Consider the following 19,214-nt stretch of genomic DNA (forward strand, 5'->3'; position numbering starts at 1 on the left):
TAAGAGAATGCCAAGGCTCACAGTTGTCTTAACCATCTTATAAGTGGTAAAACTACTGCTGCTAATACTAAGGAACCTCTTTTAGCCATAACTGCCCCCACTGCCATCAATACTAGGCTACTTTACAAAAATCAAATGGCTCTATAATTTTAATTCCTTTTATATTTTCTATTGAATATTATTTCCTCTCAAAAAGCTAAAAAGGAAAAAGAAATAAAAACAAAACCATTTGAGGGTTTGCAAGAGATCCAAGTTTTTGCAAAGCAAACTGCAAGTTTGTTCTATAAAACATACCCAAACTTCATTTCTTGATATGTTGAGAAAACAATCGTTCTTGAGCGACTACAGTAAGGAAAGTTTAGTTAAAATGAGTTATGTGAGTCACTTTCCCTGTCAAATCCTACAGTGACAACCACATAAAACCCCAGAGGTCAATAGAAAGCTGTCAAAAAGAAGAGTTTTGTGAATTTTAAAAGACGGCAGATGTACAGGCAACAGGGGTCTGTGTTGGCCTGAGAAATACAAAAGATAGTTACCTTTTTTATATGTTCCATCCACTCCTTTGCCCATCTTATCCTTGCTGCTCACATCTCCCTCCATGTAAGGAAAGACTCGGGCCTGATGAGTCCAGAGATAGTCATTGGACCCAAAGAAGAGCACAGGGAACTCTCCCACATCATGTCTCATCTTATCAATATTGGAAGGAACAGCTCGAGGATGGCAGATCTCAGCTGGCCACCACCTGGGAAAGGTGAAAACAAGGGGAGAAACCTCTAAAAAGCTGCAAGTAATATAAAAAAAAAAAAACAGAAAGAAAGAAAAAGTCCTGCTTTAAGACAGGAGTAAGAAAACAATGTCTGCCTGACAATATTAAAATCCAAGCACCTGGAAATCTCTCAAGATCATTAGAACACAATTATTATGTGCTGGAAGCCTGAACATAAATGCTTACAACTCATATTCATAAACTTCCTGAGACCCAAGTTATTTGATTTGAAGGAGTTTATTAAAGAAAACAAAGGGGTTGGAGATACAGCTCAGTTGGTTCAATGCTTGCCCTTGCATGCACAAGGCCCTAGGTTCAATCCCCAGCACACACAACCCCCCAAAAAAGAAAGAATACAGAGAAACAAACAATGTCTATGACTATAATGTTCACTGAATGAAAAACAGAAAAAAAAGTTGAATGCTCAAGGGACTGACAATAATAGTAAAGGAAATGACAATAATACCAAATATAATGACCTTTAAAAGGGTAACTTTTCACTAATTAACAGGATACTGAATAATTACATTTAAAAATGGGGGTAAGGAGCCTTACATGAATACTACTACTATAGAGGGACAATTTGGCATTAGCTATTAAAAGCTAGAACCCTCTACCAAGATACTTAATCCAGAAGCCCCAAGAAGCTCCATTGCATGGAAATCAAGAAATAGCACTAAAATGAGTATAGGAGAACAGTGAACTATGAGTAAACTGGAGAATAATAATAACTGCAGTAAATCTCAGGGATCTAAAAATGAAAAAGTAAATACATCAACAATAATTCTTTTAACCCAATACAGTGGTGAATGCCTGTAATCCCAACTACTCAGGAGATTTGAGGCAGGAAGATCACAAGCTTGAGGCCAGCCTCTATTCCAATATAAAATAAAAAGGATGTATATGGGGGGTAACCTCAGTGGTAGAATACCCCTGAGGGTCAATCCCCAGAACTGACAGGGTTGGGAAGGAGATTCTTTTTTCTTTTCTTTAATATTTATTATTTTTTAGTTATTGGCGGACTCAACATCTTTGTTTGTATGTGGTGCTGAGGATTGAACCCTGGCTGCACGCATGCCAGGCGAGCGTGCCACCGCTTGAGCCACATCCCCAGCCCAGGAGATCCTTTATATAAAAGTTTACAACATGTAAAACAAAACATTTGACATGTATCAAACCTATACAACAAGGTAAAGAAATAAAAACTCAAATTCTTTACTGTTGTTATTTTTTTATTATTAATAAAAATTTTTATTGACATACAAGAACTGTACTCACCCTACTGTGCCCATTCATTATATTTTAAAATCATTCATGTTATATTCTGTGCATTTCAAGTTCAATAAAATAATTTTAAAAAGAAAAAGCAAGGGACTGGGGGTTGTGACTCAGTGGTAGAGCACTTGCCTGGCATGTGTGAAGCCCTGGATTCAATCCTCAGAGGGAGGGAGGGAGGGAAGGCAGGAAGGAAGGAAATAAGAAAGATCGAGCAAAATTGAAACCTGGGCATAAATTATAAGGATAATTATTTGGTGAGAAGAAGCACTGCTGGGTATTGATGTCTGCAAGTAAATATATTAAACCATTAATTCCTATTTGTGAGATTATAGGTTTGTTTTTATTAGTGAACTTTCTATAGAGTGCATATAGTCCTATAACTGTATATCATAAGTTAACATTCTTAGAAAAAAAATTAATTTGGAGGGGAATTGTCTTATTAGGAAAATAATTTTTTAATATCTGAGAGGTCCCAAGAAACAGGTTAGTAAAAACAAAACAAAAACAAACCAAATCACTGAGTGTCATTATCCTTTATGCTTACTCACCTGTATCGTCCAACTTTTACCCACACGATCTCCCTGTAGTGTGGCTTTTTGCCTGCCTTACAGTCATTGCAATACCAGTTTCCTTCAGGGATATCAATGTTCAGGCATTCACGATGAAAAGCAGCAGGGCAAGAATCACAGCACAGAAGGCTGCCTCCTGTAGAAATTAAAAAAAAAAAAAAATCAAAACCAAAACGTGCATTTATCTTCAAGGCTGAATACAAATACCCAGCTCAAACAGCTTTTACTTGGCTCCTAACCAATTATTTACCAGCCTAATCAAGGGCTTAATAATTTAATAAATGACCCAGAAACACTTTTCTACAAGAATATTCCCATTCTAATATTCCTAAGCTCCCCTTGCAATAAAGTTTGTTAGATTAATAGATAATAAACATGAGATCTTATTGGCCATGAGGTAAAAGGTAAACATGAATGTCATGTGTAGCTATATATATATATATATATATAAAAATATTCTTTAACCTCTCTAGAAGACAACACATCAAATAAAGGAAATAACTACCACACACAATGATCATGTTAAAAAAAAAATTCTAGTTTAATGGGGCTGGACTTCCAGCTCTAAGACCACATGACCTTGGAGAATTTACTTAAAACACACACACACACACACACACACTTAGCTGCAGATGGACAGAATACCTTTACTTAATTTTTTTTTAATGTGGTGCTGAGGATCAAACCCACTGCCTCACAATGCTAAGCAAGCACTCTACCACTAAGCCACAACCCCAGCCCAAAGGGGAATTCATTTTGTTTACTGAGCTGTAATTTCCTTAATGCTAAGGTATTTTCTAAAATGAACAAAAACTATATGTGTTTGAGAACTAAACCAGGTAATAAATCACCTAGCAGTATGTGACAGATGTGTAAACTTTAATATATAACATGGAGATCCATTATATTAAATGTAATTATCAAACAAATTATATCACATAAACACACACATTTTGTGTAATGTGTAAATAATATCATGAAATAATAAGGACTATAATCTGTAAATCCAGACATCTGCCACTATAGTATCTTTAAATTTCACTGGTAACAATAAACCATAGGTACAATTGTGGTTTACTGCCTCAATTTCAGTTTATTTACCCCTCCATCAAAATTCTCAGAAACCAGGCTAATTATTCATATATATTAGTAGTAATAACATTTACTTCTTTAAAGATTATGTACTAAAAATGTTCCATAATGTATGTATTTGATTCTGAAATCCACATGCTTGAGAATTACAAATTAGATATTTCAGGTAAGGGAGATTATTGGGGTGGGGGTGATGCTGTGGATAGAACTCAGGGCCTCAAGCACGGTAGGTGAATGCTCTACCACTGAACCATGTACACTTAGTCCAGGAAGATTCATATTTAAGGAATACAACAATTGTAATACCTGACAGATAAAACTCTTAGCCTAAAGGGTTAGTGAGAGGTAAACCTTTGGCAAGGAATATACCACGTTTATTCACTCTAACTGTGCCATTTTATATCATTAAAATCTTCCTAAAAACTTGATTTTGTGGCACTTTCCCTACATAATTTCTTGCCATGGTAACTTTATCGTTTCTTTAAATTATCTAGATCACACTGTTATAGATCACGTACAAAATGGAATTTGTCCCAGGTCTTCCAATGAGGAAGTAATACGAAAAGAAATCTGAAGTGAAGAAAAAAAAAATAGTGAATAATGGCCAACAGATAGAGATGTGGGAAAATGCTGGAAAGCACATAAGTTTTGAACAAAAGGACAAAATAGGATGAGCTGAGGGAGAACCTGAAGGAGGAAACCAACAGTATGAGTGTGAACAGATGGATTTTAGCTCAGCAGGAAAGTGTATCTGGTGGGAGTGAAAAAGATAAACAGGAGGGAGGGACAGAGGGAGGGGAGAGAGAGACAAGCAGAAAGAACAAGAAAAACCTTATGAACTATCAAAAGCAAACAAAATATGGGAAAAGTGATATTTAATGGTAGAGGTCAAGAAAGAAAATGAAGTTTAAACATACTGCTGAATTCTAAGGTCTGTTTTCTTTTAGATTTATTATCCTTACTCTCCTGGATAAGCATCTCACCTTCAGTTTTCTCCTTTGCACAAGGGGTAAGGGTGATGGGTAATGTTGAAACTATTCATTTCATAATTTGTAACATCAGCATCATCATTTCTCAGGCTTTTGGGCCTCAGATTTTACACCCTTAAATTATATAGAAGGCCAAGATATTTTGTTTATGTGAGAGACAATGAAGATGATACACATAGACAAACATACATATTGAGATATTTGCCAAGTAAAAATTAAAAACTAAGAAATATTTTAAATATTAACTTATTTTAAACAAATCATTATGATATTATGATAAACATTTAAATAAAAACATTTTTTCTGAAATTAAAAATACTGAGAAAAAATATTATTTTACATTTTTTTGCAAATATATTTAACTGCACTGTATTGCATATATTGTTTGGTTGATGTACATGAAGAAAATTTGATTTCTTGGAGATATATAGTTGAATTAGAGTATTTTACTGTCCAACAGATTCCATTCAACAATTGTGGATAATACTACTTTGATAATACACTAAAATACCATAGGCATTTTGGTAGTTGTGACTTGGAATCTGAAAGCATATTAACAAACTCTTGTTGCTATTACACTAAAATTCATCGATCTATCTTATAATTTGAAAGGATTTTGTATTTATGTATGCCTTCTAATACATGGGTTGATTACATGAAAAATACTAGTTGAGTCATATGTCTTCTAAATGTTGACCTATTTCGTATATATTACTAAAGTATCCCATTTTTTTAGTATCACTATGATCTCATCAGTAAGTACTAGGATGTTCAAGGATGTAGACGATAATTTTTTAAAATATACTTTTTAGTTGGACACAAAGCCTTTATTTTACTTATTTTTATGTGGTGCTGAGGATCGAACCCAGCACCTCGCACATGTTAGACGAGCCCTCTACTGCTGAGCCACAACCCTAGAGCCCTGATAATTTTGTCAGTAATTCTTAAAACTAAAAATGATGTTTCATAAGTAATAAACATAATTAAGCTGGATGTGGTGGCACACGCGTGAAATCCCAGTAACTGGGAGCTGAGGCAGGAGGATGGCAAGTTTGAGGATAGCCTCAGCAATTTATTGAGGCCAAAGTAACTTGGATCCTGTCTCAAAATAAAGAAAAAGGATTATGTATGTAGTTCAGTGACAAAGTGTCCTAGGTTCAATATCCTGCTCCCTTGCCACAAAGAGATAATAAAGCTTGAAACTGAGGTACATGATTGCTTTAACTCAAGACAACTATTATTATGCCACAGAACTGCTTAATGTATACTTCCTATCCCACAACACAGAACACTAAAACAATGTTTATTTTATGTTTGGAATTTAATAAAATTTAAAAATTTTTCTTAATTATCAAATCTTGAAAATGTATCAACATGCCAGCAATTTCACCCACCATTGGTTTATACTATCTGTGCAAATGTAAAATGAAGTACAAAAGGCAAGTAGCAATCTTGACATTATTGTGGACTACACTTGAGACTTGTTGCTCCAGCTGTCAGAAGTTTCCTTGGAAATTCAGTAATCATTACTAGATCTGAAACTATCTCATGAATTTCATCCCATAGTGGAATTAAAAAGTCTAAGGCTGGGTCTGGGGTTATGGCTCAGTGGTAGAGTACTTGCCTAGCATGTGTAAGGCACTGGGTTCAATCCCCAGCACCACATGAAAATAAACAAATAAAATAAAGGTATTGTGTCCATCCACAACTAAAAAAAATTAAATAAATAAATAAATAAAAACAAAAAAAAAAAGTCTAAGGCTGAAACTTTCATCTTCTTATGTCCAAGAAACACAGGTGGTAAAATGACACAGACTTCATAATTTATCAGAAGACAATTTCATAAGGAGTATGTTTACAAGGAATAGGTTATTAGTCAAACAAAAAAGGATGTAGTACATAATAAAATTTTATGTGTAACAATCACAAAACTAATGCATCTTTAAAAAAAATCATTGCAACTGTCTTTTTATGTTAAGAGATTCATATTAGGGCTGGGAATGTGGCTCAGGCGGTAGCGCACTCGTCTGGCATGCGTGCAGCCACGGTTCAATCCTCAGCACCACATACCAACAAAGATGTTGTGTCCGCCGAGAACTAAAAAATAAAACATTAAAAATTCTCTCTCTCTCTCTCTTCCTCTCTCACTCTCTCTTTGGGGGGGGGGGGGAAAGAGATTCATATTATATATTCATTCCCGTATTTCCACAATACACACAAATTTACCCCATATATAGTTATTATGTCAGTTGAAAATATTTTTAAAAATCCCTATAACAAAATTTTATTTCATACAAATGTAATCGTACTGAACACTATTTTATTTGTTCCACATTAGAACCACAATTAGAGGCTACAAATGACTATCCTGATGAAACTCCTTTCTGTAGGTTTCTTTTCCTTAAATTATCTATCAGGTTACATAAATTTCAAGGGCAGAAAACAGAGGGAAGGAGGAAGATCAGGAAGGGGGAAAAAAGAAAAATGCCCAAACAGATAACATAAAGCAGTTGTATAATTATTTGGGGTAAGGAGGACTTTAACACTATTTAGAATATCTAAATTTCTTGAAAAGGATATAATAATGTCTTCTCCATCAGACGTAATAGATTTCTTTGGAATTCCATAAAAAATTAGACTCTAGTTCTTTGGTTAGAGGGCATATATATCTGGGAAAAAGCATGTAAAGTAGCAATGCAGAAAGTTTTTAGGAGAAAATCAAACAGTAAGGCAGACTAAGAAAGAAGTCAGTCTCAAATAAAGGTAAAAAGTTAAAATAAGACCAGGGATCATTTAAACTTATTTTCTCATTGTCCAAGAGATACAACCACGTTTTCATTTAATCTATACTATTATAATATGATCATTTCCTAAGGAATGGGAACTGTATTTTATAAACAGGAATCCCAGTCATTCCAAGTCTTCATAAAGCAATATGCCCCCAGGAGAAAAGTCAGAATTCAAACTTTAGTTTTTAGATTCCAAATATACTGTTCATTTTCTTGCTTCTGTTGAACCATTTTAAAATCAGTCTCTCTGAACATTCTTAAGCAGCAAAGGTTTCACGGTCAATAAGCAGATATTCAAAAAAGTAAAGTTAGAAAAATTGTTTTAAAAAAACTAACGAAGAAAATTCAGCCAACTTGAAAATGAATGAAAAAAAACTAGATATGAGTTTTCCACAACCAGAGATAGTGCAGCAATGTTTACAAATGTATCCAAATCTTGTGTTCTATAATAACCCAAGATATCATTCTATCTCAAGCAGACCACTGTGTTCTTGAAAATTCCTCTTAGAAGCTCAGGCAACCAAGACAAAAATCAAAATGTGAAATTCAGACCTATAAAAACCAGTTAATATATCAGTTTTAAATTTAAAAATTTTTAAATATAAAATAGCAAAAATTAGGTGACAAAGGATGGAAAGAAAATAAACAGGAAAGAAATTGTGAGAGGACTAATATACTCTCTGAAAGAGAATTACTTTAAAAATTGGTGTGGGTCAGTGGGGTTTTCCAAAATTATAAGATTTATTTTATCTTCACCATACAAGATCTTTTGAGAATATAAAGATATATTTATCTAAAGAAATCATAAATTCCTTCACTGTTTTTTTCTTTAAATTCAAATGAAATTGACTTAAAAAAATAATTATATGATACCATTAACTGGAATTGTTTCTGTTAAGATATCTATCCTTCTTTCTGCTGATGCACATAAATGTCTAAAGCAATACCACTCAATAGTAAGCAACATTGGTCTCCCCCCATGCATGATAGGATCTGGGGTGATTACCCCCTACTTTTCTTACTGCCTCATCATATTAACAAAAACATACAATATTCAAAATAAAAAATTAAAACTTTTAAGCCATGCACAGTAGTACGCACACCTGTAATCCCAGCAGCTGGGAGGCTGAGAAAAGACAATCACAACCTCAGCAATTTAAGGAGACTTGACACAAAAATAAAGGTGGGTGTGGTGACACTTGCCTGTGATGCCATTGATGTGGAAGGCTGAGACAGGAGGATCACTACTTCAAAGCCCATCTCAGAAAATTAGCGAGGCCCTAAGCAACTTTGTAAGTTCCTATCTCAAAATAATAAATTAAATGGGGGCTGTGGTTGTAGCTTAGTGTAGAGCACCTGCTGAATGTGTGAGGCTCTGGGTTTGATCCTCAGCACCATTTATATGTCAGTTGAAAACTTTTAAAAAAATTAAAATAAATTAATAAATAATAAAAAGGGCTAGGGAGGGGCTGGGGTTATGGTTCAATTGTATAGCGTTTGCCTGGCACATACAGGGCGCTGGGTTTGATCCTCAGTACCACATAATAAAATAAAGATATTGTGTCCAATAAAAACTTTAAAAGTGCCTCTGAGTTCAGTCTCTAGTACTAAAAACAAATTAGTAAATAAACAAACAAAAATAAATAAATATCTCCCTATTATGCAACACCACCAAGTTTTTAAAGTTCTGCTACTATCATTAATTTGGGGCATTGTCTCCTAATATTTCTTCCAGTGGCAATGTGAGGGAAATTATTTTTGTTCCAATGAAAACACAGGATTAATATCCTTTTAGAGCACTCATATAACAAAAAGTCATCTTACCTTCTGAGCATACAAAACACCAGCTGACATTAACATGCTCATGATTTCGACAGCCCCGCCTAGGGGTAAAGTGATTAGGGCAGATGATACTATTAGATGCAAGGATCTTTGACCCAGCAGCCAGACAAAAATCATTAGCATGGTATGCCACAGGGCATCGGACACAGCGCATCAGACGACCTAAAAGAAAAACCAGGGAAGAACAAAAGAAAAACAGATTAAATACTAAGAACAATGTGAATTATTCAGTCTATTTGCTACCATTGAAAAAATGTCAGAAAACAAATTAAGACCCACTAAGGCAATAAATCCTAAATGTGCAATCAGCCATGAAAAAACCTATGATGGATCCTCAATGCTGTATCCAAAGAAGTCAGATCCCATAACTGTAAACAAGTCTACCTCACCAAAGAAAGCTCTACCCAACCACTAACTGACTTCTAGAAATTGTGGATGTGTAACAGACGTGATTCTGCAATCTGCAGTTGGGGTAAAAATTGGGAGTTCATAACCCACTTCAATCTAATGTATGAAATAAAATATAATATGTCAAGAGCTTTGTAATGTTGTGAACAACCAATAAAAAAAAAAATCCTGGAATGGGATAGAGTGATAGACAGCAATGATTTACATGGGTACTCTATGGTTAGTCTTCCAAGTAAATGCACCCCTATCCAACTCTTCCAAATGAAATACATCCAGTAACATACTTCAACAACTAAAACCTATCAATAAATGCAATCTACACAATTATAACAATTGAAAAGAAGACAGTTAAACATAACTGAATGCAGTAACTAGTGAATGCAGTCGGGAACTATATCTCATATTCAATGCAAATAGATAAAACTACCATATAATGACAAAGACTACAGAAAACAACCTGATGATGAGAAACTAACCTATTCCTCTTCTATTCTCTCTAACTCTGCCTAACTTATAAGAGATAACAGATAAGTTTCAGATTGCATTCCATTGCTATTTTGACTTCGATCTTACAATTAGACTGGTCCTCATAAAAAACCCATACCTTTAGATGCAGAAACACTGGCTGGATTAGCAGCATGGCAGGTTATACAGATGTGGAGGGAGCACCGAAAGCCCTTGTTCTGCATGACAGTTGGTGGGTATTTCTGGACACATTCTTCATGGTAAAATTTTCCACACAAAGGCAAAAGGCACCTTTTAACATCTTCCCCACTTTGCTTACATACAAAACAGGTATGGATTCCTGGGAAGTCAAAAGAAGAAAACTAATACTAATTAAACAATTTACCCCAATAATGAACCATTAGGGTCAAAAGTTAGTAAGGAACTTCATAATAGACTCATGAGGCTGAAAATATTGAATACAATGAAAAATCAATATAAACTGACAATATGACAACATATGTTAACAGACATGATTCAATCAGTTGTATAATAGTTGAAAGAGCATTTATTTAAAAAAACAATAGAAAAGTAAAACCACACAACTAAAGTCTCGTCTATCCAATAGATCCAACAGTAACTTTATAGAAAATAAGGAAGATAGAAGTTAAAGAGATACCTAGAGAATGCAACCAACCAAATTTTATGTTTTGTTTATTTTGTTTGGAGTACTGAAGATTGAGCAAAGGGGAATTTTATCATTGAGTGAAATCCTTAACTCTTCATATTTTTATGTTGAGACAAGGTCTCACTTATGTGCCCAGATTGGCCTCAAACATGTGGTTTTCCGTCTTCAGCCTCCCACGTCACTGGGACATAGTACCTAGCCAGCACACTAGGTTTCAATTAATGAAACTAGAGCACAGATAATACAGTAGTGGGGCACAGTGGGGCAAGCCTGTAATCCCAGCAACTCAAGAAGCTAACGTAGGCTGTGGTTGTGGCTCAGTGGTAGAGAGCTTGCCTAATGTATGGGGTTCTGGGTCTGATCCTCAGAACCACATAAAAATAAATTAATTAAATAAAGGAAGGTAACGTGTCCATCTATGACAAAAGCATTAAGGCAGGAAAACCATAAATTTGAGGCCAGACTGAGAACTTAGCAAAATCCTGTTTCAAAATAAAAAATGAAAAGGATTGGGGATATAGCTCACTGGAAAAGTGTCCCAGGGTTCTATCCAGAGAACTTCTACTCCCAATGCACAAAAACAGTAGAGAAAACAGAGTTCAACAGGAAAACGGGCCATCACTTCAATGAATAAATAGCATTAATAAAATAGGGTGAGTCAGGCACTATGGTTAAGAGAAACATTTTAAAAAAAAAAAAAGCAGGGACCTAATTTAGATCTTCATTCTGAACACTGTAGAAAGACATCTTTTTAAAAAATATTTATTTATTTATTTGTTTGTTTTAGGTAGGCACATTATTTTGTTTTTGTGGTGCTGAGGATCGAACCCAGTGCCTCCGCTTGCTAGGCGAGCGCTCTACCACTGAGCCACAACCCCAGTCCCGAAAGACATCTTTAAGAAACAAAACAGATATCTTTGAGACAAATGGATAAAATCCTAAATACACCTGTATAGATGACACATAATAATTATTGCATCCTCTAATGACACATTGCTTTAAAAAATTCATAGAACTCCCCCAAACCCCCTAAATCTGAGGGTGTGGCTCAGTGACACAATGATTGCCTGGAATATGCAAAGTGCTGGGTTTGATCCTTGCCATGACAACCCAGTGAAACTCTTGTCTCTAAATAAAATGCAATGGCATAAAAATCCCCTATTATGGAGGGAACTATGATAATGACTAAACAAGATTTCTTAGATACAATACCAAAGAATAGACCATAAAAGAAGTAAATTAATAAATTGGACATTATCAAAATTATAAGGGGGGGGGTGCGTGATGTGGCTCAGTAGATGAGTGTCCCAGTTCCATCCCCAGTACCAAAATAAAACAAAATAGGGTCGGGGAACATACCTCAATTCACAATACCTAAACTGTGGAACCAACCTAACAGATGAAAGGATAAAGAGACTGTGGTAGGGCTGGGATGTGGCTCAGGCAGTAGTGCGCTCGCCTGGCGTGCATGCGGCCTGGGTTCGATCCTCAGCACCACATACAAACAAAGATGTTGTGTCTGCTGAAAACTAAAAAGTAAATATTAAAAAAAAAATTCTCTCTTTCCTCCTCTCTCTGAGAGAGAGAGAGAGAGAGAGAGAGAGAGAGAGAGAAGAGACGAGACTGTAGTATATATACACAATGAAACATTACTTAGTCTTAGAGCAGAATAGAATTATGGCATTTAATGGTAAATGGATGGAACTGGAGAACATTATGCAAATTGAAATAAGCCAATCCCAAAGAACTAAAGGCCAAATATCTTCTGATATGCAGATGCTAATCCACAATAAGGGGAGGAGTGGGGGGTAGTGGTATTTTGAACTAGAGGGGAATGAAGAGCATTAGGGTAGGAAAGAGAGTAGAATGACTCAGACATTATCACCCTATATGCATATAATGATTACATGACCTGGGTAATTCTACATCATGGACAACCAGACGAATGAAAAGTTATACTCCATTTATGTATGATGTGTCAATAGGCATTCTACTGTCATATATAACTAACTAGAACAAATAAAAAAATAGGGCTGGGGATGTAGCTCAGTGGTCGAATGCCCCCCGAGTTCAATCCGTGGTACTCTCCACCCCACCCCGCAAAAATGTAGTTCTAGTTCTATATCGTAGAAATCTTCTGAAATATATGGGGAAAATGAGGCAGAAAGATGATGATTATTGAAACTAAATAATGAATACATTCAGATTTCTTATGGTGTTCTTTCTTTTTATGTGATTTCTATAATAAAAAATTGATTTTGTTGTTGTTTTTTGAAGGATTTTCTCTCTCTAGAACATAGCATTGTTAGATGCAATCAATATAAAGAAAGCCTCCAGGCTTAAGAAGTAGAACAATCTGAATGCAGATCCTGCCACTGGTATTTTCTGGTATAAATAGGAGATTATTCAAATCACCTATCTCATATACAAACAACTGAGATCACTCAGCTAATTAAAATTTTAGGAAAAAGTTTTAAATATGTATTTGTAACAAGTATACCATTGCCTGACACTAAAGAGGTGTCAGCTATTAACAAATTAGAGCAATCTATATAATAACAGCATGGTTGCCCTATTGCAGAAAAACTAGGGTAAACCACAAGCAATAAGAAATTACTTTCTTGGGCTGGGGTTGTGGCTCAGTGGCAGAGCGCTTGCCTAGCATGTGCAAGGCCCTGGGTTCAATCCTCAGCACTACATAAAAATAAATAAATAAAATAAAGATATTGTGTCCAATAATAACTAAAAAATAAATATTTTTTAAAAAAGAAGTGACTTTCTCTTCTGACTCTATTATTTTTACTAAAATGAGCAAAAATTCAAATTCTCAAAAACAACCTTTTGTGAGGCATGGTGGCACAGGTCTGTAATCGCAGTAACCAGGGAGGATAAGGCAGGAGGATCACAAGTTCAAGGTTGGTCTCAGCACATTAGCAAAATCCTGTCTCAAAATAACACATTAAAAGTGCTGGGGATGCAGATCAATGTTAAGGCACCCCTAGGTTCAAACTCCTGTACCAAAAAAATAAAATAAAATAAAGCCTCTTGCTGGGTGCACTAGACATGCCTATAATTCTCCAGATAATGAAGAGGCTGAGGTAAGGACAACCTCAAGTTAGAGGCAAGCCTCGTTAACTTAAACCCTATCTCAAAATAAAATTTTAAAAAGGGTCTGAGGTATATCACAATAGTAGAGTGACTTTCTGTTCAATTGACAGTACTGGGGAAAAAAGAAAACAAAACAAAAAATCTATTTTTTTTTTTAAGAGAGAGAGAGAGAGAATGAATTTTTAATATTTATTTTTTAGTTATCGGTGGACACAACATCTTTGTTTGTGGAGCTGAGGATCGAACCCGGGCCGCACGCATGCCAGGCAAACACGCTACCGCTTGAGCCACATCCCCAGCCCCATAAAAAAATCTTAACAATAATAAAAAAATAATAACAATAATTTTAAGATTTCCAGGACTATTATGTGACCGTTTAAAGATTTCTATAATAAAAGGCAGGTTTTGTTGTTTTTTGAAGGACTCTATCTCTCTGGAACATAGCATTGTTAGATGCAATGTAAAGAAAGACTCCAGGGTGCTAGGGATGTGGCTTAGAGGTAGAGCACTCACCTTGCATGTGTGAGGCATTGGGTTCGACATAAAAGTAAACAAAATAAAGATGTCATGTCCATCTACAATTAAAAATTAAAAAAAAAAAAAAGACTCTAGACTTCAGAAGCAGAACTACCTGAATGCAATTCCTGCCGGTGGCATAAAAATCCCCAATATGAAGGGAACTATGATACTGATTAAGCAAGATTTCTTAGAAATAATACCAAAGAACAGGCCATAAAATGAGTAAATTAATAAATTGGACATTATCAAAATTAAAAACTTCTACTCTAAGTAATAAAAGGCATCCCAATAAATCACCAAGTCAAGATGCCAATTTATCAACCACATGATCTTACATATAGAAAAGCCTAAAGACTCCACCCTAAAATTGTTAGAATGAACAAAATCAGTAAAGTTGCAGAATAAAAAAACAACATAAAATAATCATTTTAATTCTCATGTTAATAGAGAATTATCCAAAAAGGTAATCAAGAAATCAATTCCATTTATAATTATTATAAGAAAACAAGATACCTAGGATTACACTTAACTAAAGAAGTGAAAGGTCTCTCTACTAAAAACACTGATGAGTGAAACTGAAGCGAACACAAATAAATTGAAATATAACCCATTTTCACACACAATAATAAATACTGCTAAATGACCACATTACTGAGTAATTCAACGTCATTCTTAACAGAAATGACATGGGCTAGGTGATATAGCTAAGTTGGTAGAGTGATTGCCTTGCATGCAATGCACAAGGCCCTGGGTTCCATCCCCAGCACAACACACACAAAAAAAGTATTAACAGAAATGGCAAAAATAATCCTCAAATGTGTTTGGAACTACAAAAGATCCTCAATAGCCAAAGCAATCTTGAGCAAAAAGAACAAAGCTGGAGACAGACTATAATTAGACTTTAAATGGTACAATAAAGCTATAGTAACTAAAACAGCAATACATTGGCATAAAAACAGATTCACAGAAAAATGAAACAGAATAGAAATTCCAGAAATAAAATGATATATTTATAGCAAACTGATATTGACAAACGTACAAATAACACATATCAAGGACAGTATCTTTGATATATAGTGCTGAAAAATTAGATAACCACATGTCAACTGAACCCCTATTACTCACTATATACAAGTCAGTTCAAAGGGGACTAAAAATTTATATATTAAATCTAAAACCATAGAAGAAAATGGACATTGGACTGACTGAGCAAGGATGTTTTCAGTATAACCCCAATAGTACAGGTAACTACAAATGCAAAATCGGACTATATTAAACTAAAAGGCTTCTGCTCAGCAAAGGAAATGGTCAAGAGTGAAAAAACAACCTAACGAATGGAAGAAAATATTTGCAAACATATATGAATTGAGGCAATTCAATAGAAAAGACAAAAATATCATTTTAAAAAGGGGCTGGGTTTGTGGCTCAGCAGTAGAGCGCTCGCCTAGCAAGTGCAAGGTCTTGGGTTCGATCCTCAGCACCACATAAAAAATAAATATTGTGACCAACTACAACTAAAAAATATATATTAAAAAAGAGCATGTTTTAAAAATAAATTTAAAAAATTTAAAAAGGGCAATAGACCTAAGCCTCAGGAAAGTATAAATCAAAGCCACAATGACAAATCTTTTCACATCCTAGAATGGCTATTATTTAAGACAAAAGGAAAGGCTGAGATTATAGCTCAGTGGTAGAGTTCTTGCCTAAAATACATGAAGTCCTGAGTTCAATCTCCAGTGCAGGAGGTGAAAAAGGGACAAAAGGTAAGTGTTGACAAGAATGTGGGGGAAAAAAATATCTTTTACACACTGTTGATGGGAATGTAAACTAGAACATTACGAAAAACACTATGGAGGCTTCTCAAAAGATTAAATATAGGGGCTGTGGATCAATGGTAGAGCATTCGCCTAGCATGTGAGAGGCACTGGGTTCGGTCCTCAGCACCAAGAAAAAATAAAATTATTGTGTTCATTTACAACTAAAAAAAATTTTTTTTAAAGATTAAACAGAACTACAATATGATCCCAGAATTCCACTGTAAGATATCCAAAGGAAATAAAATCAGTATGTGAAGAGGTGTCAGCCTTCCTGTGTTTACTTTTTTTTCTTTTCTTTTTTTAAATGTTTTGTAAATGGGGACTGAACCACTGAGCTACATCTCCAGCGTTGAGATAGGCTCTTGCCTTGAATTTGGATCTTCCTGCCTTGGCCTCTCGAATTGTTTGGATTATTGTGCCATTATTGCCATGCTATATATAATATTCAAAATATGGAATCAACTTATATGTCCATCCACAAATGAATGGATAAAGAAAATGTGGTATATATACAAACTATATCATGAAAAATGACAACATGAATGGAAGTGGAAGGCATTATATAAAGTAAACAATCCAGACAATGATTGACAAATATTGCCAACCAACTCCTATAAAATCTAATTAAGCTGCCCTTAAAAAAAAGTAGAGAATAGAGCCACAGGGGACATCCTAAAAGGGAGAGGATGAGGAAAGGTCAGTAAACAGATAGTAACAAAACTACAACAAAAACCAGAAACTTATAATTAGATAGGAGAGAATAAATCTGATGTTTTCTTACAGAGAAGGGTGATAACCACAGTTCACAATAAGGTGAAGTTTATTTAAACAACAACAACAAAACCAGAAGAAGGAATCTCAAATGATATTATTACAAAGAAATGATGACTATATAAGGTGATAGATACGCCAATTATCCTGACTTGATCATTTTACACACACACACACACACACACACACACACACACACACACACACACACTCTCTCTCTCTCTCTCTCTCTCTCTCATATATATGGCTGGGGATATACCTCAAAGGGAGAGTGCTTGCCTGGCATGTGATAGGCCCAGAGTTCAATCCCTAGTACTGCCAAGAAATTTTTTTTAAAAAGTAATCTACAGATTGGGAGACTATTTGGAAAAGTACGTATCTGATACAGAATTTATATCCAGAATATATCAGAATTTAAAAAAAAATGCTTAGAACTCAAAGAGTAGGAAACCCTCCCAAAAGAAACCCTTCATTTCTTTGAACTGGGGGGTATGGTGGCCAGAAAATTTTGGGGATTAAACCAAGGGTCCGATGTGTTCTTGACAAACTCTTATCATCCCCCATCAAAGAACTGGATGTCAAATAAAAAAAAAGCTACAACCGGGGCCGGGTTTGTGGCTTAGTGGTAGAGCGCCCACCTAGCATACGTAAGGCACTGGGTTCGATCCCTGGCACCACATAAAAATAAAAAGAAATAAAATAAAGATATTGTGTCCATCTACAACAAAAAAGTATATATATATAAAACAGCTACAACCTCATTCTTTAGAAGAATACAAATTAAAATCTCAAAGGTGTATAAACATACTTCGGAATGCTAAAATAAACTGCTAATGAGAATATAAAATGTTGCAACCCCTAGGAAAACAATTTGAGGTTTCCACTATCATATGATTCAGCCATTCTACTCTTTGGTATTGATACAGGACAAAAGAAAATGTATCCATAGGAAGACTTGAATGTTCATGGCAGCTTAGTTTGTAATAGCCCAAATATTAAACAACTCAAATATCCATCAAATAAATGAATGGATTAACAAACTGTAGTAAATACACACAATGAAATCCTAATCAACAGTAAAAAGGAATAGATTATCAAGATACACAACATTATGGAATCTCAAAATAATAATGTTGAGTTATGTTTCGGAGGCACATGCAAATATATACACATATCACAGCTAATCAAATCATACACTTTGAATACATGATCTTTTTGTACATCAATTATACCTCAATAGAACTGAGAGAATGAATTAATGACATATTCAACAACATAGGAGTTTCAAAGGTATTATTATGTTAAGTCAGATATGACTATAGCACTTCATTTCACTTTGATGAAATTCAATAAAGATAAACAAGATTATGTTAAATCAACCTGTTCGGAGACTATTACACGTTGATAAAGATAATAAGACAAACAAATCTAGATTATTGACACAAAGGGCAAGAAGACTTTACTAAGATTAGGATAAGTATGCAAACATATAAATAAATAACTTTTTTAAAATTTAATTAATAGGTCTGGATGACTCTATTTTCCATAATGATGAAAGTCCCCAAAGTCTTCCAACTTTTTCTCCAACATTGATCAAAGTGACTGTGAGAAAATGAAATAGCTGCCCCAAAGTGATTGGCTCCTCAATTTGACATAGCTTATCTATACAAAGACATGAAATTGCTGATTGTGTCCTATTGGGGGTACTAAAGTTTCTCTACCATTCAAATTAGAAACAATAACCTTTCCCATTATTCTCCCCAAGCCAAGAAATAACTTCTTTAGCTTCCTCCCAGAGCCCCACAACTCCATGACACAATTAAATTTTGTTGTTACCTTCCTTTCTCTGTGGCTGTACTTCACTCTTATTTCCTGTATTGTGTGTTTTTTTCTACACTACATTAGATCCCTCACCCTACATGCAAGATGGCCCTTCCCTTGAACCTGTGATGTCCTTCCTTCAGGTACTACATTCCTTTCAATTGAAGTCAAGCTTATTTAAGAAGTAATATAGACTGTCACCCATTGATCTTTCAACATGGTGTAGCATGGCAGCCTCTTTGAAAGCCAGGTACTTTTCTCACTGCCAAATGCAAAAGCTTCTTTTCTAAAAAATATTTTTTTAGTTGTAGTT

At 34.8% G+C, this 19,214-nt stretch overlaps 1 protein-coding gene across 14 annotated transcripts in view; it reads right to left on the minus strand.

The window, feature by feature from the left end:
- The window catches only part of Nsd1 (nuclear receptor binding SET domain protein 1), a 156,888-nt gene that overhangs the window by 24,378 nt on the left and 113,296 nt on the right, over window positions 1–19,214 (minus strand). For all 14 annotated transcript variants that reach the window (XM_040272116.2, XM_040272118.2, XM_005333164.4 and 11 more), the window contains 4 exons: window positions 10,338–10,538; window positions 9,308–9,487; window positions 2,593–2,749; window positions 537–742 (listed from right to left, as the gene is read on the minus strand). In XM_040272116.2, the coding sequence (XP_040128050.1) occupies window positions 537–742; window positions 2,593–2,749; window positions 9,308–9,487; window positions 10,338–10,538 (744 nt within the window). The remainder of the gene's footprint in view (window positions 1–536; window positions 743–2,592; window positions 2,750–9,307; window positions 9,488–10,337; window positions 10,539–19,214) is intronic.

The sequence above is a fragment of the Ictidomys tridecemlineatus genome, chromosome 1 (assembly GCF_052094955.1).
Source record: "Ictidomys tridecemlineatus isolate mIctTri1 chromosome 1, mIctTri1.hap1, whole genome shotgun sequence".
Classification (NCBI taxonomy): Eukaryota; Metazoa; Chordata; class Mammalia; order Rodentia; family Sciuridae; genus Ictidomys; species Ictidomys tridecemlineatus.